The following is a 21340-nucleotide window of genomic DNA, read 5'->3' as shown; positions in this document are numbered from 1 at the left end:
GAGGGGGATTTGGTGCTGAAAGGGTGGGCTTGGCAAGCCCAGCAAGGACCCTGGGCTCCCCTCCCCCATCCAGGCCAGGATGAAAGCTCCCTTCCCTAACCCCATAAGCCCTGGTGCTCATTAAAGACCCTAATCCTCCAGCTCTGCTGCAGATTCAGGGCCTCCACGCCCAGGTTTGGTGGGGAGGAGGCAAGGCATGTCCCTTCTCCCTCCCCCACCAACAAGGCTGAGCTTGGGCACCCGGCTGAGGGGTCAGTGGGCATCTGGGGGTCACCAGGACCCTAGGATGGCGCTTCTGGGAAGTCAAGGAGGGAGAAGACAGGCTGCTGAGGGGAGGAGTCCTGGGAAAAAAGGGAAAAGAGGAGGAGGAGGTAGCAATGTTCTGATTAAGTGGGAGAGTCCCTGGCAAGAGACACTTCTCCCTTCTCCTCGCCCCTTGCCACCCCGGAGATCCCCCACTGAGTGGTGTCTAGAGGGCAGGCATGGCACCCAGCTCTGCACCTCTGCTGGAGCAGAGCAGTGAGGACCCAGAAGCCAGGCCAGGGGCCCTCAGGCCTCAGTTTTCTCGGCTGTCCAGTGGGGCTGATTCCCTCCCTCCCTTGCCCCTGCCTCCCCTCCTAGGGCCAGCGTGAAGGCAGAGGGAAAGGCTAAGGGGAACATCCTTTGGCAGGTAAGCATAACAAGGCTGGAGGGCCAGCGTTTGCAATCGGCTCCTGGTCCGGGTGGCCTAGTGCCGGCCTACGTTGTTCCACTGGCACAGAGCTTCCTGGTGGGGTGTGGAGCAATGCTCTTCCTTCCCTTTTACCTCTGTTCTTCCCAGGGGGCTGCTAAGAGCAGGTCCCCAGGGCCCTTCTTTCAAAGCTGCCTGAAAAGGCTTCTTCACTGGGAGACCCTAGGTTCTTGGTGCCCATCTATCCCCCATGTCTGGGCCTCCCAAGCTGGGACTGCTGGGCTGGGGGCTGCTGTAAGTTCTGGGGAGAGAAGACAGCCTGTCCTCAGACAACTCCCATGCTGATGGGCTGAGACATAACTTCCATCCCCAGAAAACAGGCTTGGAAACAGAGAATGAATATCATCCTCTGCTGATTGAGGTGTGATCAGTTATATAGACCATGGACACAATCAACTATATTTCATCAAAGCAAGACACACAGTTCAATTACATATCACCAAGAAGAAAGAACACTGCTAATTACACTATGACACAGTGGCTTGTTATTGATTGCAAGGCACATCCTGATTTCAGAGATGTTAAAATGTGAAAAACGTGTCAGAGAACCAAAATAATGTTAAAAACATTTCTCTTGGACACACATTTTTTCTGCATCTCATAGTGTTCACTCAGAAGGTTGTTCTGAGGTTTATGAGATCAGACCTGTAACACACTCATGCAGTGACTGGCACATAGAAAATGGTCACTAAATGTTAACTATTATTGCTGTAGCTATTACATGTACATGAATTTTGTATGTACCTGAAAGTCTTTTTGCTAATTTTGTATTGTTGTAGAGGCTAAATTCTCTGATCACACCAGCAGTTAGAGGCAGAGGAGCCAGGAGAGCCCAGGAGGCAGCTCGGAGGGGGCTCTGTTCCATAGGTGGAACTCAAAGTGTACCTGTAATCCTCAGAGAACTATCAGAAGGGAGCTGAGCTCAGCAGTTGCCAGTCTGTCAGAAAAGCGCTGCCCCGCAACATTCCCATCTACCAACCAGCTGATCAATCAGTACAATCACTCCATTCATTCACTGACATTTATTGAGCACCTATGGCCAGACAGTTACTGGACTAAGGCCCCTCCTGCAGTGCCCACTCACGTGCCCCCCCGTTACCCCCCACCCGCCAGCTCCTGCCTGTCAGGAGAATTCAGGCCTCAAGCTATCTGAACTGGCACATCAAAGGCAGCTTGGCCCTGACCTCTTGTCAGGAGCTTTTCCCCAGGATCAGCTGGGGAGGGGCAGCTCCTCCCTGTCTCTTACCATCCCCATCTTACCCGGGTCAGAGGAGGACATCTTCGTTTCTTAGGGCGCCTAGGCCTTTGTGGAGGCTGTTCTCTCTACCAGGATGCCCTCAGCCTGTTCTGGGCAAAGCTTCACTCTTTCCACTTCATTACAAAGAAGTTTCAGGCCTCGTCTCCAGGCAACCTTCTCTGGGTTGGGGGAAACCTGCCCCCCAGTCAACTTCTGCCCCATATTTCTTTTTTTTTTTTCAGATTCATCCATGATATTCCTTTTATTGCTTGTAGTGTTCCATTGTTTGGAAATCCGCATTTATTTATTCACTTTTCCATAGATATGTGGGTTGATTCTAGGTTGGGACAATTACAAAACAAGGTTGCTGTGAGCATTCTTGTTCAAGTAAAAGAAAAAGTAAGAACAAACACTTGAAGATGTCAACTTTACAATGTGCAAGGGGATACACTTCTTAGACAGTAGTTTCTTTTCTTTTTCTTTTCAATTGTGAAATACAACATAGACACAAGAGAGTACCAAAGCATTTTCCAAAGTAGTTGTACCATGTAACACTGCTGATTTCATCTTTCATTGCAGCAATCTGATGAGCATGCAGTTTTACTTGTCGCAGATATCTTCTCTCACTCTTGGTTCATCTGTTACACTCTTTACGGAGTATATTTATGGACCAAAATGTGTAACTTAAGTGTAATTGAATCATTTATCTGCCCGCCATTCTTTTCCTTTATTGTGAGTGCTGTAAGTGGCTTGTTTTAATAAATTCTCTCATAATCAGAAGACATTTTCATATATTCTTAAAAGCTCTGGATTTTTGCTTTTCACAATGAAGTCTTTTATCCTCCTGCTTTGATGTTTGTCTATGGCCTGAAGTAGGAGCCAATTTCATTTTTTTCCTATATGGGTATCCAGCTTTCCCAGCACTATGTAGCAAAAAGCTCTTTCCCTAGTGCCTCCTTTGTTGTGAATTAAGTGGCTATAGATGTGTGTGTGTCTGTTTCTAGGGATACACACTTTTTCAAAAATATTTGATAGGATATGCAAGCAAAAAAATGTGATCATTCTACTAAACAAATTGGGTGGCCTTAATCTAGTTATTTAACTTCTGAGAGCCCTGTACTGATTGGGAGAATAAAATGGGGTCGTGCAGTAGCATGGCTGGAAGTTCTGACCTACTAAGCCACATGGAGCAGTAGAAGTCATTTGGTTGGTTGAGTTTTGTTTTTTCCTGTTACTATATTTCTAGTACTCGGCCCCCTATTTCTTGGTGCACTCAGGACACAGCCTGCTCCCTGCGAAGCGGACTGTGCTGTGGCCCAGGCTTCTCTCTTGCTTGTGTCCCTGCTCAGGTGGTCAGATGCCAGCTGAACAAGCATAGGTCACCTGGCACTAGGATACCATGACCTCTGACTTTACTTCTGAGTTTTCACCTCCCAAACGCATGTGATGTGCTCATGGGAACCAGGCACTGTGACAGCCATGGGGGTGGGGGCCCCTGCCCTCAGAGCACTCTAATCCTACTGGGCTATAGGGTCCTCCCCTGCCATGCCGCATTCTTCATGCTTCAACTCCTTGAATCCCAGCCTCCTCCGGTGGGAACTGATACTATGTCCCCCCACCCCATCACATTAGAATGGTCCCCTTGAGGGAGGGGGGACTGTGTGAGAAGCTCTTTTGGAGACCCTGGTTTCTCCTCCAGCCACAGAGCATTGCCTAAACCCCCTCCTACCTAAGCAGGCCCTCAGTTGTTTATTGTTCAAGTGCAGACCCTAGGGCCTGAGGCCTTTCCCACACCGAGGGCTGAGCTGTCCCGTCCCCAGCTTTCCAAGAACAGGCTCCATCAAGTGCACACGGTTGTGAAACAACCCTGCTGGGCCTCCGAGGGATGAGGCCATTTGTGGGCTGAGTGGGCTGCCGCGGGCTGCCAAGGGTCAGGCTGGGGACCTACAGGCTCTGGGAGCCAGGGTTCAGGCCATGGCCTACCTCCTCCCTGCACGCAGCCACTAGGAGTAGGGAGCCCCCCCGCAGGAGGTGGGGAGCCAAGTCCCTCAGGCCGCCCTCCCTCTTTCCTTTCCACTAGGGCTTCTCAAGAGGCAAAGATGCAGGGAGGAAAAGAGACCTTTTCAGCTGGGGGAAGACTGGCTATACAGACTGTAGGCCCCATGCAAAATGGAAAGGCAAGTCCCTTGTTAGACCGCAGAGCAGGAAGCCAAGCAAAGGGGCCCCTCACACACTCTGCTGGAGGCACCCTAGGAGTCCTGTGGCCGAACCCCATGTCGTGCTGAGGAGGGCTCTGTGGCCTGGGGGGGCAGGCCTTGGCTCTTGCCACCCTGAGTGGAGCCTGGGACCCCTGCTTCTGGTCCGGTGATCATTCCTGGGCCTTCCCATTTGCCTTGTCCTTGTCCACTTCTAAGCCTCCAGGAATGTTCTCTGTCCCCAGATTCTCCTCCAGGAAGGTTTCTTTCCTGTTTAGACCAGTTTTACCTGCTGCTCATCCCCATACTTCCTTTCCCTTCCAGACTTGCTCACATAGCTCTGTCCTTGGACTTCTGTGTATTTATATATTAGTGTACATTAGTGAGAGAGAACAGCCTCCTGCCTCTCTTGCCCACCAGTCTCATATTACTGGGAGCTCCCCCAGGATGGGGCAGCCCCTCCCTTCATGCTGGGGTTCCCTGGGATTGGAAGTCTATCCCAGGGCCTCCCTCTATGCTTGCCTCTACACACCAGGGTCCTCCTGAGGTCACACTGACACAGTGACGATGCCCCTGCATGGCGCCTGGTTGGCTATGTGTTGGGGGGTCCTGCTCCTGTTTCTCTACCACCTTTGCTGTTCCCACGGATCAGTGGCAGCAGATTCTGAGTGGGGTTGGTTGGGGGAGATAGAGCCAGGGGTGAGGGAGGGAAATGGGGCTGCAGGAAGCAGTGTGGCTCCCTACCCCTTCCCCCTGCAGAATCCCAAAGGCAAGTGTGACCTCGGGGTGTGAGGGCAGAAGACTGGTCTTGTGTTGAGTCAGTGTTGGGGGAACATCCACGCAGCTGAGGCTGGTCACTCTGGCAGGGCTTGTGGCATTTGGACGGCAGGGGAGAAGGGAGGGAATGTGAAGAATATCCTGACTCAGCAGTCACCCCCCTAGCTTGGATAGGCGCTGGGGGAGGACTGATTGCTGAGAACAAGCAGATGGCGGAGGCCTGTCTGCCCCTCCCTCTCCCCACCCCCATTAGGAGCCCCTGTCTTTGGGGAAGAGGCTGGGGACAGATAGAAGTCAGAAACACTGGAGTCTCCCAAAGATCCTGGGGAGGCAAGGAAGGAGGCTGAGGGAGAGGAGCCCCCCTGGGGGGTGCCTTTGACATTGTCATAGCTGTGGATATCAGGTACATGCAAAGAAATGTCCCAAACATGAAGAGGATTACTCCTTTGTGGGGACCAGCTAGGGAACAAGTAGGAGGGGAGGGCTTGGCTGGGGTGTAATGGGGGAGAGGGGGAGGGTCATTAAGAATGAGCAAACAGTGGCCTGAACCCCAGGCCCAGCCTAGTGGGAGGGAGATAGAAGCCTGCTTTAGCAGAATCTAGAGCTCTTTTCCACAACTTGATTATAAGCCTCATTTAGGTAGGGACCTAATTACATCTCTTAATTATCTGACAACCCCTCCACAGGGCTGGGGTGCATAGTAGGCATTCTGCCCAAGCTCAGTTTGAGTATGCTTAAATTATTTTTGCAATATTAAATTTAAATGCTTAAATTATTATTGCAAGTGGTCTTGCAATACCAGGTACCCCAAATTAAACTCACACCCATAATCCTGGCTATTTACATTTCTCCTTGTACCTTCCAACGTCTTTATAGGTATACACTTACGTAAGGCTGACTTATGTAAACTCAGCCTGAGTCAAGCTTTCCAGCAGCCTTGGCAGGAGAGTGCAGGTTGACAGGGTGTAAACGCGTGTGTCACGCTCCTTGCTCCTTCGCTCTGAAGTAACCCTTGTTCATGGGCAAGGAGAGCTGGTGGCACCCTTACCAGGCAGTTTCTGTCCTTTCCGCTGTGTTTACACTGCTGCCAGGCAGATACCTCCTTCATTTATCTTCTGGTTTCAAAGGTTTCTGACTTATGTAAAGTTGGACTTACATAAGACTTTCCAGAATGGAATATAATGTGATTTGGGGACTGCCTGTGTGCAGCCAAGGATGTCTGCTTATACAGATACCCAAACATTTGGAGCTGGAAAACCCTATTTTGACACTGAAATACTTCAAAATGTCACCGAACTCCACAGGACAGGTTGTATGACAGGTATCCATTATTTGAGAAAATCTGTGAGGGCAACAAGCTGTGGTGAAGCGAGGAATAATTTGAAATGAAACAGCCTATCATTAATCTCCACAGCGTCTATGGAAGTTTGGAAGAATAGCAAACGTATTCAGGAATAATATTCCCTTGGCTATGTGAGCCAAGATGTTCATTGCAGTGTTATTATTTAGGGTGAAAGGACCAGGATCCACTGGGGGGCAAGGATCCTCAATCTGGGTACGTGATGCAGTCATTTAACTGCACTGTCGAACTGCGGGGGGTGGTGCATGTGAAAAACAGGAAGAGAAGACATTAGAACACAGCATTTTTGCTGGTGAAAATTCAGTGGTGGGGGTCGGGTGGTGAAGGGTGGTGGCAGAGAGAAGCTGGGCTGATGGTCTCAAATGTGTAGGTGCCGGAAGTCCATTCTGAAAGCAGGCAAGTCAGTGTTTGGCCTTGAGTTCTGAGTGGGGGTGGGGAGAGGAGGCAGGCTGGGGCCAGATCACATAGACTTCCACGGGTGATGCTAAGCAGAGGCTTCTTATCCTATGAGAGGAGGCTGCTTCTCTGGATGCGTGTAAGAGACAGCTGGGAAGTTCTTTCCTGGGAAGATCCTTCTTGCTGTGGCTTCTGACCCAGCCCTTCTTCATTTTTCTCCATTTTAGATAATTGCTCACTGTACTCAGGGGCAGTTGAGCGTAGATCTCCAATCTGCAGTTCCTGGGACCCTATTTCCCAAACCCCAAATCTGGGCCTGAGGTCTTACAAGTCCCCAAAGAGCTGTGGGGATTATGAAGCAGGATATATAAAATAATCAGGGCTGTCCAGAAAACTAGAGCCCGGAGCAGAGAAGCTAGGGCCCACTCCCACCTCCCCGCCCTACTGTGTTCCCCTGCCTCCCCTGTCAGAGGGTTAGGAGCAGGCAGCCCTAGGTGGCCTCACGTCTCTCAGGCATCCTCCGCTGGTGCCTCTGTGAGAGCAACGTGCTGAGAGAGCACTTGTGAGGCATGGGGGCAGCAGCAGGGGCAGGGGTCAGGGTGCTTTTTAATTTCTTGTTAGCGATGACAGCTGTAGAAGTCAAGCAATTAAGGAGGAAGACTCCCCCAGGATGCCAAAGGGCCAGCTCCCCACAAGCCCCCAGCTGCACACAGCTTCCTCCCTTCCTCCTTTTTCATTATACCCCCATATGCATGCGGGTGCTCACACACACAGGCTTCCTCTCTCTGGGCCCAAGAAGCTATGGGCTACAATTATGGGGGAGGAAAATGTTGTGGAGGGGTCCCTTCCTCTGGGCCAAACAGAACAGGGAGAGGCTACTGGCTTTAGAGGATACCTTCTCCATCATCCTCTTGGGGGGATGGTTGGACCTGTGGAATGGGGGTCAACTCTCTTTGGAGCTAGTATTGAGGTTGGGGGCATATAAATGACCCATAGCAGCCTTCCCTGAGCTCCTAGAATGAGTGACCACCCCCAGCCCAGCCTGACCCTCGGTGTGGGAGAAGGGTCTCAGGTGGGGAGGACAGGGAGGAGCTTTTCTTTTATTCTGTTAAGATTTTGGGGGCACTCAACACCCCACAAATTTCCTCTCCATCATCTCACTGGGGATTCCTTCTGGCAGCCTACCTTATGCTGCCCATTTTATGGATCCTTGTTCTGTCCCCAGCTGTTGGGGTAGGGTACATATGTTCAATGCCATTCTTTTATTAACATAGTCCTGCTGCATGGGTGGGGGGGTGTTTTTGGATGCAGGAGTAAATCTCTATATCCCAGTCCAAACATCTCACTCTAACCACCAGCTGACACTTGAAACCCCACCATTAACATTTGCATCCTTTAAGACTATCTCCTTGTTAAGTTGCAGATACCTCTGGGTAGGGAAACCCTTTATCACAAACAAAAGATCTGACAGCTGTTATTGATAAAGGAGTAACTGAGGTGGCAGCATGCTGGTCAGGATTCCTAGGGATGGTGAGGGGTTGGGGGCAGTAGGTTTATGGAATATAGTAGATACACTTCACAGCTTTCCTCTGCTTCTGTGTAAGTCTTTAAAGCATGGAAAAAATGACAGCTCAGGCTGGTCTTCTTGATCTGAAAGGAATTAAGCCTTCAAATTCTCACGGTCATGACCATTAGCATCAGCAGCCTGATGTGGACATGGAATTCTAGCGATGCTACAAGATGTTCGGCACTCAGCCCTTGCTCTCAAGATGTTCACAGCCTGGTGTGGGGCACCCAGATGACCTGAGTGACCAATGAAGAGCCTATGGAGGTTTTAGAGAAAGGGATTGCATGTGCTAAAAGTAATCCTGGTGGGATTAGCCAGGTGGCAGTGACCAGGGAGAATATGAGGCAGGGAAGAGGGGATGGTGAAGCTCTTTGGGAGTCCTTGTCTTCACACAGGTGAGAGCTGAAGAGGCTTCAGTTAAGCTGATTGTGGTGGGAACACAGAGGCTCGGGCTTATGGAGAGGCATTTTGAAATACGAGTCTTCAGGACTCCAACTATGGGGAGGTTGGGAGAGGGATGAATTGGGCGTGAGTCTAAGGTTCACACCTTGGGTGCTTCAGTGATGGTGGTGTTCACTGGCAGTGGAAGGGGAAGTCTGGTGGAGCTGTGTTTAGATGGAAGGTGAGTGCTATTTCAGCACGTGGCATTTGAAGGTAAGTCATTCTCTCCAGAACAGGGCAAGACTGAAGGCAGGCCATGCATCACAGAGTGCAACTTTTTCTTAATGAACGAATACAAGTATCAGCAGTCCTTCTGAGTGGTAAGTACAAGGGGGCTAGACAATTTCCCAAATAGCTTGCCTTTGGTCAGAATGTTTTATCCATTTATGGAAGGTAATGGAACAGTTCCTGGGTGTCATCTGGGCACCTCACCCGGTCTTGTACAAGGACATGTAGACTCTTGAGTTTATGCCTTCAGGGAGCTTACTATCCAACTGGGGTGATATTAAAGTAGAACTCATAAAAAGGCTATATACACCCATGGCTCATGTAAGGACATTAACTTTTTATTCACTATTCTTTCCCTGGTTCCTAGAATAGTGCCTAATGCATAGTAGGTGCTCAATAAATATTTGATGAAAGAATGATTGGATTTATTTTCCTACTTACTGAGAGATTTTGAAATGGAAAGGTTATTCTAGAGCACAAAATAGTTGAAAATTGTTCCTGTATTACCTGTACTGTAATATTTTAATTTGCAACTTAAAATTTTTAATGAATTAAAAAACCTTTAACTAGAAAAAAGTGAACACAAAGTAAGCAGAAAAAAAGAAGTAGTAAAAATCAGAGAAAAATTAATGAAGTAGAAAACAGAAATATATTGAGAGGCTCAATGAAGCCAAAAGCTGTCTTTTCAAACAGATCAATAAAACTGATGAACCTCTAGCCAGACTGATCAGGAAAAAAAAGAGAGGACACACAAATTACTAATGTCAAAAATGAAAGTGATGACTTCACTATAGATTATACAGATATTAAAAATAATAAGAGAATATTATGAACAATTTCTCCAATAATTTCCCTAAACTTAGATGAAATAAACAAATTCCTTGCAAGACACAAATTACAGAAGTTTACTCAAGAAGAAATAGATAGCCTGAATAAACATATCTATTTTTAAAAAACTAGATTTGTAGTTAAAAGCCTTCCCACAAAGAAAACTCCAGACCCAGATGGCTTTACTGATGAACACTGTCAAACATTAAAGGAAGAAATAATATCAAGTCTACATAATTTTTCTAGAAGAATAGTTCCCAACTCATCCTATGAAGCCAGCATTACTCTGATACCAAAACCAGACAAAGAAATTACAAGAAAACTATAGAGCAATATCTCTCTTGAGGGTTGATGCAAAAATTCTCAACAATTTTTTGTAAATTAAATCTTACCTGCTCTTTCTCCCTGTATCATCTATATCTATATCTATACCTACATGTACATGTACATCTATATCTATATGGTAATACATCATGACCAAGTGGGATTTATCTTAGGAATGCAAGGTTTGTAACATTAAAAAAATCAAGCAATGTGATTCATCATATTACCAAATTTAAAAAGAAAAAATGATTATCTTAATAGATACAGAGAAAGCATTTGATATCCAATATCCACTTTGATGGATTTGATATCCGAAACCCATAAAAAAATTTCAGCAAACCAGGAATAGAAAGGAACTTCCACAACCTGATAATGAGTCTCTACAAAAAACCTATGATTGTAAAAGACTGAATGCTTTCCCTCTAAGATCAGGAATAAGACAAGGATGTCCATTCTACTATTTCTATTCAACATTGTACCAGATGTTCTAACCAGTGCAGTAAGGCAAGAAAAATAAATACAAGGCATTCAGATGGAGGAGGGAGAAGTGAAGCTCATTATTTGCTGACAACAGATCATCCATGAAGAAAATTTGATGATATACAAAGCTAGTAGAATTAATAAATGGATTTAGTAAGGACACAAGATACAAGACAGATATAGAAAAATCAAGTGTATTCCTATATATTAGTAACAAACAATTGGAAATTGAAATTTAAAAACAATACTTTTAAAAATGATTACCATTGCACCGGGCATTCAATTCTTCCATTTTGGGAAATTTTCTTCGACTATGTCATTGCTGATGTCTTTCCCTTAGTCTCTCTGTTTCTCCTATTTGGATATTGTTGCCTGAACTGGTCCTTTAATTTTGTTGTATAGTCATTCACATTTTCCAATCTTTTTGTTATTTTCCTTCTACTTTATGGATATGCTTCAGTTTTATCTGCCAAACTCCTATTGAATTTTTTATTTCTGCTATCACATGTTTTATTTTTCAACACCTCTCTCTGGCTGTCTTTTTTTGGAAAGTACTATTGTTTTTGTTTCATTTTTGCAATATTTTTCATTATTATTCTCAGAATGTAATAATAATTCATTGCTCTTTTTAAGGTTTCTTCTTGCTTTATAGTCTTGGCTTCCTCCAAGTCACTTTTTGTTTTGTTCTGGTCTCTGTCTTCTGTGTTAGAAGCTTTCCTCAGATGTCTCATAATCCTTGGTTGTTGCTTATTTTTATGTGCGGAGATCTGAAAAGCTGGTTGGAAGCTGTGTGTGTGTGTGTGTGTGCATGTGTGTGTGCGCATGTGCACACATTTGCATATGGTCACTAGGGTGAGCTGACTGAGATATTTCATTTTGAAGCCTCTGATGTTAATGTGTTTCCTTTCAGGTTGGTCAGATTCCACAGAGATGTGCCCTCCAGTTTCCTGCCCAGAGGTCAAAGGACAGTGTTCTGGGTCTCAGCATCCACTGTGGGAACATTTTCAATAAGATATTTCTGCCTTCAGTGTCCTGGGGTTCTCTTGTCCAGAAACCCTGTTTTCCCCTCCCTAAGGGATAAGCCTGTAGTCATGCCTGGCTATGTGAAGAATCTGAGGATCTGACTGCTTTTTAAGAACACTTCCTACCATCCTCTTTATTAATCTCCTTCAGTCCTGCTCCAAAAGTAACTAGCATCACCAATTTCTGAGCCTTTTGGGGATTCTGGAGTATAGATTCAGCAGTTACAACTTTTCCCACCACCTGCTTCCTCTTTACTGCTCTCCCACCTGCTTTCTAGCTTCCAAAATTTTGTTGCTGTTATCTCTGCTCCCATTCTTCTTGTTCTTGTGGGTGTATATCTTAAAAAACAAAATAAAAAAGAAAGTAAAATTAGAAAGCCTTTAACTGTGCTTTGGTGAGGTTTCAGGAAAAAGCAAAAGTGGAGGCAGGTATTCAGGCTGCCACCTTTTCCTGGAAGTCCTTTAATCTATTATTAGAAGCTTTTATGATTACCAATTCCACGTAACCATACAAAAAGACTAGTAGATGTGCTCTGCTCAGGGGCTAACCTGTGCATTCCAAGAGGATGGAAATTGTGTTAGTCTGGTTTTTTGTGGTATTTCATTCCCCAGTACAAGGCCTGGTATGTAAGAAAGTATCAATAAATGTTTACTAAGTTTATGAATCAACAAATGAGCTACCTTCAGAGCCTTTGCTACATTAGAAATTGTCCTCAATGATGTCAAGACTTCATCCGAATAGTATGTGGAAATAGCCAAAAGTTGTTTATTGCCAAGACATGTGACCTAGGAGAGTGGGCTAAGTGAGAAGATAATAGCAACACCTTTTTCTGGTCTGAAACAAGGTGTGGCACCAAATTATGAGATTTATTTCCTTGTTTGGTGTACAATGAAGTCTGAGGTCAATTTACAAAAAGAGGTAAAGTCCAAAAGTGTTTTGAGCGAACTTGGTTTCATTGGCCTAGGGCCCATGTTTTGGATGTATAGGATTTTGCTGGTAACTTGGAAATAAACGGGATGTGTTTTGGGGCAAGCCATGTAGGTTGCAGAAGGTTTTGCCTTCCTTGTGAGAAAACAAAGTTGAACTAGATGAGCTTTCACTATTTTCTTGGCCATAGAGTTTGATGATTCTAAATCTCTGGAGGCTGAGGTATGACTGGAGGGTCAAGAGGATGCACAAGGCTGATTCTTGGGAACATTTATTCTAGAAGGTGGGGGGGGATAGTGGGGGGGCCTCTGGCTGCCTCTACCTGGCTTGAAGCACAACATAACAGCCCCAAATGTTTACCAGGCACTCACTCTGTGCTAGCCACTGCGCTTCACATGTCACCTCATTAGGTCCTTGCCCTGTGGAGTTGGTAGTCTTATTTCCTCCATTTTCCAGGTAAGGAAACTGAGTCACAGGGAGAGAAATGTAGTGTAGACATTCCAAGTCAGTTTAGCCCCAGGATAACATAAGGAAGATGACAAAGGAGGATGGAGGCCTAAAGTGGATATATTCCCTGTGACCAAATTTTATTATAACAGCTGGAGTTTGGTGGGGGTATTTGTGAAAATCAGTCAGTGAGTGGGTTTTTGGTGGGTCTGCCATTTAATATTTGCTGGCTGATCAGCAAAAATTGATAATTAAATGTTGTCAAAATAATTATCAAGATGTTGCTAAATTGTTGATCAATAAAGGGAGACAGAAATAAAAAGTTCTATAGGCAGAATAAGGGCTAGGATCAACTGGAATGTTTTGGTGATTGACTGATCAAGGTTAGTGATTTTTCTGACCCACTCTGAGATGAATACCTTTTCAACCTCATTTGCTGAAAATTTTTCTAAAACCCTTGGGAGTAAGGCAAGACCACCCAGCTGCCTCTTTCTGCCATGCCTGAGGCTCTCTGGCCTCACTCTGAGCAGTGTGTGATGGGACTCGACCTCCAGTGGACTCTGATTTGAAACCCTGAAAGTGTTTGACTGCAGTTCTGGTATCATTTTGCTTTATTGTTACTAAATTCTTTGAGCATAAAAAGGACACTCTGGTTTTAGGTTCATAGTGGTTAAGAGGGCAGGTTTTGGAGCCAGACAGACGTGAGTTTAAATGCTGCTATCCTGTTAATTTGCTGTATGACCCTGGGCAAGTTACTTAAATTCTCCAAGTTATAGTTCTACAGTTATAATCTATTTCAGAGGGTTATTGTGGGGATTAGTGAGTTAATGTAAGGCACTCAGTAGGAATGCAATCAAAGGCAGTATTTAGCATTTTTATCATCATCATCACAAAGAGTCTACATGTGGATGTCTACACCTGCAGGCCTGTATTAATCCTTTGGCTGGAGTGGAGGTGCAGTATAGATCACTGAAAAATACAGTCCCTCCTATGTGAGTGCTCTGGAGAGAGAGATCACACATGCAAACACACACGCACACACTCCCTCACAAAGTTAAATGCATTGAATAACAATTCAACGCTGCCTGGGGAGGGGTAGACAGCTCTTGCTGTAGGAGTTCTGGGGAGACCACTGAGCAGAAGTGGTCCAAGAGGTCTTGTTTTCAGAGCTGAAACTTCATGGCTGGTGATGCCTAGGCCAGGATGAAGAAATAAGCCACATGTGTTTGAGGCTGTCAGTGTTTGACTAGAGTGGAATGTGTGTGTAGGAAGGCAGTGGGAATAAGGCTGAAAAGTAAGCTGGGACCACACACAATAATAATGTTATTAATAACAATGGGAATCATAATCAATGTTTATTTAGTTCCTACTGTATGCTGACCAGGTGCTTATGCTACCTCCCTTTCCATATATTATGTCATTTAATCCTCGCTATAACCCTAGTAGGTATTATTATAGATGTAGGTGTTATTACCATAGGTTTTCAATGAAACTAAGGCTCAGAGAGGCTGTGTAACTTGCCCAAGGACACACAGCTAGAAACTGGCAGACCCACAATTTGGAAGCACAAATACATACACAGAAACTGACCCAGGCAGACACACTCGGAGGCCCAGGCTCGGGTGACAGACAGTTGTCTTTCTCCTCATCCTTTTTTCCCCCTCCCCTCTAGCTGGGTTAGGGGCTAGTTCTTCCTTTGAGGAGGCCTGAAAGTGACCCCTCATTCACCCCACCTCTGTCTCAAATATTCCTGTGGCTTTGGTTCTCCAGACAGGGAGCCCAGAGGGCAAGGGAGTGAAATGACGGGGTACAGCCTTTAAGGAGGCACTCACTGTCAGTACCAGCCTTAAACTCAAGACTGAGCAGCTTCTTAAATTTTCTGCCCTAGCAGCCTCCCTCGCTTCCCTTATCCTAGTTCAGACCCTGCGTGGGGTGGGGTCTTGGCAGCTTTGCTGTGTGGGCGAAGAAGCCCCTCCTCATTCCAAGGTCAGGCAGTAGTGCCCCAGGCCACTGCTCTCCTTTCTGTCCCCAAATAAACAGTGGCATAATCTCAGACTGGTCTCACATAATCTTTCCACTGTTCAAACCCACCCTTCTTAGGTGTGCCCCCTCAACCCAACTTGTCCTGGCACCTCCAAGCAGTCCCCCTCCCAGGCCTGGCCCACATTCTCCTGCCTCTAGTGGGGTGTCTGGCTGCACAGTCTCCAGCACGATGCCCCCTCCCCCAGGGGCAGTCCCAGGGGGCACCAGGCAAGATCCAGCTGGGAATGCCCCGGGGGCTTGTAAGTCCAGCGCTGCTCTCCCGCGCCCTCTAGAGGCTTGGGGTGGCAGTGGGCGAGGCACCCTTCAGGGGTTCTGAGGAGGAGGAGGGGACCCTGGGCTTCCAAGAATGTGTCCACAGTCAGACAACAGCTCATCTAAAGCACACGGTGGAAGGTGCCCAGCAAGGTCGTGCTGTCGCCTCAGGAGAAGGGGGTTCAGGGTTCCCCAGCTGTGTCTGGGTGTGGAGGGTCCTTGCTTCCATGGGCCAGAGAAGGAGCTCCCTAGCCTGTGCCCAGCCAGCCCAGCAGGAGGGCCACTCTCCATGTCTCACCTGCCCCCTGGGCAGCTTTAAGGAGGCTGGAGGTGGTCCTTGCCAGCCGTGGGGTGCATGGGGATGACTGTGGCCCTGCCCTCAGGTAGCCAGGTATCCCTGGAGGAACTTTAGACCAGAATGGGAAAAGGGATGAGGAGTGTGTCTCAAGCCGGCTCTGTGAAGTTAGCAGGAGAAATCTTCCACTAATGGTTGCACAGGACAGACAGAGAAGGGGGCAGTGCCATGGAGAGAGCCTGGGAGGGTGGGGGCAGAGTGGACAGAGGTGTGGAATCAATAAACCTTTCCAGGCTGGAAGTTTGGGTGCTGGAGACCTGTGCCTTCTGAGGGCACTGGATGGGGCTGACCCAGCTTTCTAGTAATACGTACTCATAAATCCTTCGAGGAGGATCACATTTGCTCACCTGGCCCCATTAAGATACCCTGGCCTCACTTCATATTGTCCATTATTTGGCTGAGGAATTTGGGGGGATTGGTTCCACTTTCTTTCTCATCCTTCCCTGTCCCTGCTCCCCACTGCAGCAAAGAGGAAGGTGGATAGAAGGAAAGAGGGACTTCCTTCCTGGGTGGTTTCCCTAGGAGACCCAGAGATTCCTGAGTTTGGGAAAGAGGAGAAGGAGGGACCATGGAGTGAGTCACAGAATTGTCCCACCTGCCCAAGTGCCAGGCCAGGAGTAGAGCAAGGACAGACCCTCTCAGGCCTTCCCAGCTGCCCGAGGTGAGTGGTGGGGGTACCACCCAGAGAAAAAGCAGAATTGGCCTGAGCACCCCAGCAGTCCTGGGGGAAAGGAGGGTCCTTGTCCTCACAGTCTGCCCTGTGGACACCTTAACTCAGGCCAGGTTGGTGTCATCTCGACTTCTCAAACAGTGGCTCTGGGCTCCCCTGCCCAAGCTGGTGCCCAGCGGAGGCAGAGGCCCAGCTGTAGTGAGGTTCTATCCTGCCTGGAGTGGGGCTGGGGGTACCCGGGGCAGGGAGTCCCAGCCTGAGGCCCCCTCTCATCCCCTTCTACCAGGGAAGGGTCTTTCTCCCCATTTCCCACAAACACTTGCTCTGCCACTTGACAGCCTTCTCATTCCATTCCCCTGCTGCCCTGCTCTTGTCCCCACCACACCCCTGACAAATTCCATCCCCACTTCAGCTCTCAGCACCCCACCTAGCCCCTCTCCCAAATGGGGGACCTGGGAACTGACACCCTGTCTCTCTCTCTTCCTGCCTCTCCCCTTCCTCTCCCCTCTTTCTCTCCCACTCCCTGACATTTCGTTCAGGCCAGGAATGGAACTGGATAAACTTCCCACTGCTTCCATCCCCTTAAACCCCCCAGATAAGCCGAGTTTGGTAGGCCTCTGCTTATCTAATTTAAATCCTTTTTGCTACAACCCCAGCTGCTCTGGTTGATGACAATAGGCAAACTTGGGCTGTTGGTTAGAAAATGGACTGAAGAGTTGCTCTCCTCTGCCTTCCCATCCGCCTGTGCTCTGGAGTGGGGCTGCCTCACCCTCCCTCGTCCCCTGTGGTCTGTCCGGCCACAGGCCAGAGAATCCCCTGCTCTCATCCTTTCTGCTTCCTCCCCATCTCCTGTAGCCGTGGACCGGGTGCCCTAATAGGGCATTAGAAATCAGTCCAGCCCTTCACTCTGTAGAGAAGACACTGAGCCCAGAGCTGAGAAGTGCCTTTCTCCCGGTCTCATGGCAAGGCAGTGACAGCTCCTAGTGGGAACTGGTGTGAACGCAGGCGTCCTGCCCTTCGGCCACAGCTCCATGCGTGGCTAACTGAGAAGCTGCTCGGGGAGTAGTGAGCTTGATGGCAGGGCTTTAGAGACACTATTTGTAGGTGGGGCTGCTAAGGTAATTGCTGGGGCAGTGTTGGCACTCATAGATGCTCACCTCCCTGCAGCCATAGTAGGGAGGGTGCCATACAGGACCTTGCCCCCCCACCACTTGGAACGGTTGGGTTTCTGGGAATTCTTCTCTATGGGGCCCTGCCATGGGTGGTGTGTGGTGGCTGGCATTGGTGGTGGGGTGTGTGTGTGTTAATGTGCATGGTTATTAGTCCCTGCTGCCTTCAGCCTGGGGATCTGAGGAGCTCTGGGGAGGAGGAGATTGGTGGATGAGCAGTAGGAGAAGGTCATGCGGTGGGCAGGAGCAGCCAGTGGCCAGAGGCTGGAGAAGGTAAGACTCGCTGTGCCTGCCTGTGTCTTCTTGCAAACCTCAGGTCACAGCAGGGGCTTAGGGGAGGAGGTTTGGCACCCCTCTTCCTCCTTTAGAGTTGCCAGGCCAACTCCCCTGGCATCTGAGGGGGCAGGAGAGTTGTCCCTCTCCTCAGAAACCTCCTTTCTGCAGGTTCTCCCTTAGTCCCTGGAGGACCAGTGGGAAGTGGAGAGATGCGAGGACTATCTTTTCTCCTAGTTTATCCTACTGTCCAGCCTGCTCACTAACAGAGGATGGGGAACAGGAGCAGGGGCTCTGAGAGGCTGAAGCTTCTGACAGGCATGGAGGAGAGCTCAGCCAGGATGTTCCTTGGGACAGTGGGGACAGGGAGCAGGGACGGGGAGAGAAGGAGATTATGGGGGATGGTTGAAGATACCCAAAGAGAGAGAGGAGGGGGAGAAAAATCCTCTGATTATGCCTAACTGTCTGTGCTGTGGGCACTTGGGGCTGGGATTCCAGTGGGGCATGGTTCACCCTAGCTGGGCCCTGTCCAGGGCACTGCCTGGAATGAGGGAGTGCTGAGCCCTTCCATGTGGGAAGGAGGAACAAATAATGAAGCCCTGGGCCCAGCAGCTGACCTGCTCCAGGTGCACACAGTGTCTAGTGCAAGTACCCCTCTCTGGCACTGCCTGACTCCCCAAAGAGCCGGTCATTTCTTGGGGGCAGAAGCCCTATGCATCCCAAAGGTACCTGGCTCAGTGCTGGGCCCTGATCAACTGTTTACATGGCCCTTGGAGGGGTAGGAAGGGCACCAATCTGGGAGTCAAGAAGTAGGAGTTATGTCTTGCCTCTATGTGGCTGAATGGCTTCGGATAACTCTGGGCCTCCTTCTGCTTATCTGGCTAGTGAAGGGGATTTCAAATTTCCTCTTTAGCAGTGCGACATTTTCTTCAAATGAAATTCCAGGCGAAATTCAAAAAAATGAGGCAGATAAAACTGGATGTTGCTGTGCCTGCCCATTTCCACACCCTCCCACCAGCCACCCCACCTCTGAGGACCCCCAAGGCTCTTGGGAACCTGGTCTGACCCAGATCCCCCTTGACTAATTGTGTGCCTCACTGATTATCTCCAGAATATTAGGCCAGCCTGCTCCTGGGAGCTGAGGGGTGTCTCCCCGGCTCCCCATGGTCCGTCCTGCACCTCTGGGTCTGGGAAGGCAGGCGGGGATGGTGGGGGTGGCTCCTATCATGGGCCAATCATTAACTGGCTTTATCTTTGTGAACGATCGTGGGGGGCCTGGGTCACAGGCCAGGCTTCTAGCCCAGGCCAGGGAGTCATGGGGAGGAGGGAAGCTGCCGTTCTCACTAAAAGGTGGGGGGCACTTTGAGCCCCTGCCATTTTCCCCTTAGGATTTCCCTGAAGGATCCCACCTTGCAGCCAACTCAGTGGCAACCTGGTGACACAGTGGCTCTGAATAGAGGCTGAAGGAGGAACCAAGCCAACATATCCCCCAACCCTAGTCATCATTGGCAAGCATTGTGTGATTTCTATTTTTTTTAGCAGGGGTATCGGATAAGCCTATTTCCCTATTCCTTTCTGTTTGACTTTAGCCAGATGATAGGGGGTTTGCATTCTCTGAGAGTTTGCTCACCCATGGGACAGGAGAAAGAGAAGGGAAGTAACATTTATGTGTCACTTAACCCTAGGCTGGGAGCTTTGCGTGTATTCAGTCCCCATATATCTCCCTGGGAGGTAAGCACCATGACTCCCACTTTACAGATGAGGAAACTGAGGCTCACACAGATGAAGTGACTTGTCCAAAGCCTCAGGGTAGAGGAGTGGGGCAGGGGAGCCGGTAGGTGTTTTTCACAGTGAGGTTTCAGCAAGCCAGTGTCTTTTCAAACAGGACTGAGGTTCTGGCCTCCCAGGTAAGAGAGGAAGCAGTTCCCTACCTGCTGGGATTTGAAGTTTCCTGGAACCACATCTGCCCTCTGCCACTTGGTGTTGTGCTCTAGATTCACCCATTCATGCTAGATTTCTTTGAGTTGAGCACTGCTCTCTCCAGAAGCCTTTAAAAACACACAGAGCCTTCCAATATGTATCATTTTGTATCAGGGATCAGTTGGAGTGTCAGATGGGGCTGTTCAGAGCTTTAAAAACCTCATGCTTTTACCTGGGAGGAGCCTGAGACCCAGAAAGGGGTACTGACTGGGCCAAGGGCACACAGCATGCATTGGACTCGGCTGTGTTGCCCAGTGCTGTTCCTGGGTCTCCGCATCTCTGTGACCGGCAGACAGAGAGCACCTGGTGAGGATGGGGAGGGGATAAAGCTGGAGGAAAGGTCTTTCTGCTGTGCCCTGCCCTAGCTGAGTGGCCTTGGGCTTGTCATAGGCTGCCCTCCTCTTGTCCCCAGTCAAACACCCACAGTGCTCAGCGTGCAGCTGGCCCTACCTCTAGTGTTGGCTTGTTTGTTTAAATTCTCTGGCAGAGACATGCTGTCCTAGAGGGCGGGGAAACCAGTGTGGGGCTCACCCCCTGAGGGAGTGGCATTGTCCCTGTGGGCTTTGCCTGGGAATGTTTCCAGAGAAGCCCTAATCCCCTGCCCTGCCTGGCCTCAGAGTCCCCATCACCTACAGAAGCATGGGAGGGCTGTGACCTCACTGGCCCTGTCTGTGCTTTATCCCTGCTCCCCTCAGCTGGCTAACCTCCTGCTCTTCCATCCAGACTCAAGGGTCACCTTCTCCAGGAAGCCTTCCCCTACTTCCAGCAATTATGTGTCCCATGGAAAGTTTATACTTTCAGTTTACTCTCTGGTTCACCTCCAGATGGGAATCCCCTTCCACACTGTTGTCGCCCCAGGGCTCAGCCCCAAACAGGGCTCTGGGAGTGAGTTTAACACTTGCTTATGAAATAAATGCTCCGTGCTACCTCCTGCAGGAGGCCCTTCCTCACGCCCCTTCCAGCCTGTCTGGCTGCTGCCTCAGCACTTTATAACACTTCATGCCTCTCTCAGGGTCTTTTTCCCACTTCACCTCCTGAGGTAGCTGTGTGCACAGCTGTCTGCGTGCAGCAACTCTCTGAGGCAGGTATTTTCACTCCTGTTTTACAGCTGAGGGGAATTGTGGGTCAGACAGGTTGAGGAACTTGCCTAAGGTCACACAGTTACAGAGTGGCAGAGCCAGGAGGCCACGTGGGTCCGTTTAGATCTAAAGCCCCTGCACTTCCCACGGCCCTACTCAGGGGTGCCCGTATCTCCTATGATAACTGCACAGTGCCTGGTGCCTGCTAGGCCTGGGAAAAGGTCCACAAACTGGAATGAAGTTTTGTTCTCAGGCAGGATCCAGAATGGGAGGGAGAATGCAGCCTTAGGATGTTAGCTGCCACCTTCTTCCCAGCAGAGGGACTCCCTCTCAGGCCAGGTGGGGGAATATGAGCAGGGTCAGCAATGGACAGGATGGGGATCAGACTTTGAGGGGTTGTAAAGACTGAGGTGTCAGGAAGCAGACATGCCTGGGGCTGTGCAGGGAGACAGCTTGGTGCTAGGGGATCAAACTAGGCCCCTGAAGGAGAAGCAGAGGTAGGCTGATGGGGCCTTGGGGTGGCATGGGTAGGTGTGCTCCTCCAAACAGTGCCCCTGCC

The 21340-nt window shown here is 48.9% G+C and overlaps 1 protein-coding gene across 2 annotated transcripts in view; it reads left to right on the top strand.

The window, feature by feature from the left end:
* Window positions 1–12236, top strand: part of RSPH9 (radial spoke head component 9) — an 86426-nt gene extending 74190 nt beyond the window's left edge. The window contains exon 7 of one of the 2 annotated variants that reach the window (XM_057494392.1): window positions 11474–12236. Coding sequence is in view for 1 of the 2 variants with exons in the window: in XM_057494391.1 (XP_057350374.1) it covers window positions 11474–11574 (101 nt within the window). In the remaining variant the exon portion in view is untranslated. The remainder of the gene's footprint in view (window positions 1–11473) is intronic. The other variant, XM_057494391.1, reaches the window with a different exon arrangement.
* Window positions 12237–21340: the final 9104 nt, after the last annotated feature.

Source organism: Manis pentadactyla, chromosome 16 (genome assembly GCF_030020395.1).
Source record: "Manis pentadactyla isolate mManPen7 chromosome 16, mManPen7.hap1, whole genome shotgun sequence".
Classification (NCBI taxonomy): Eukaryota; Metazoa; Chordata; class Mammalia; order Pholidota; family Manidae; genus Manis; species Manis pentadactyla.
This window is presented reverse-complemented; position numbering and strand designations above follow the sequence as displayed.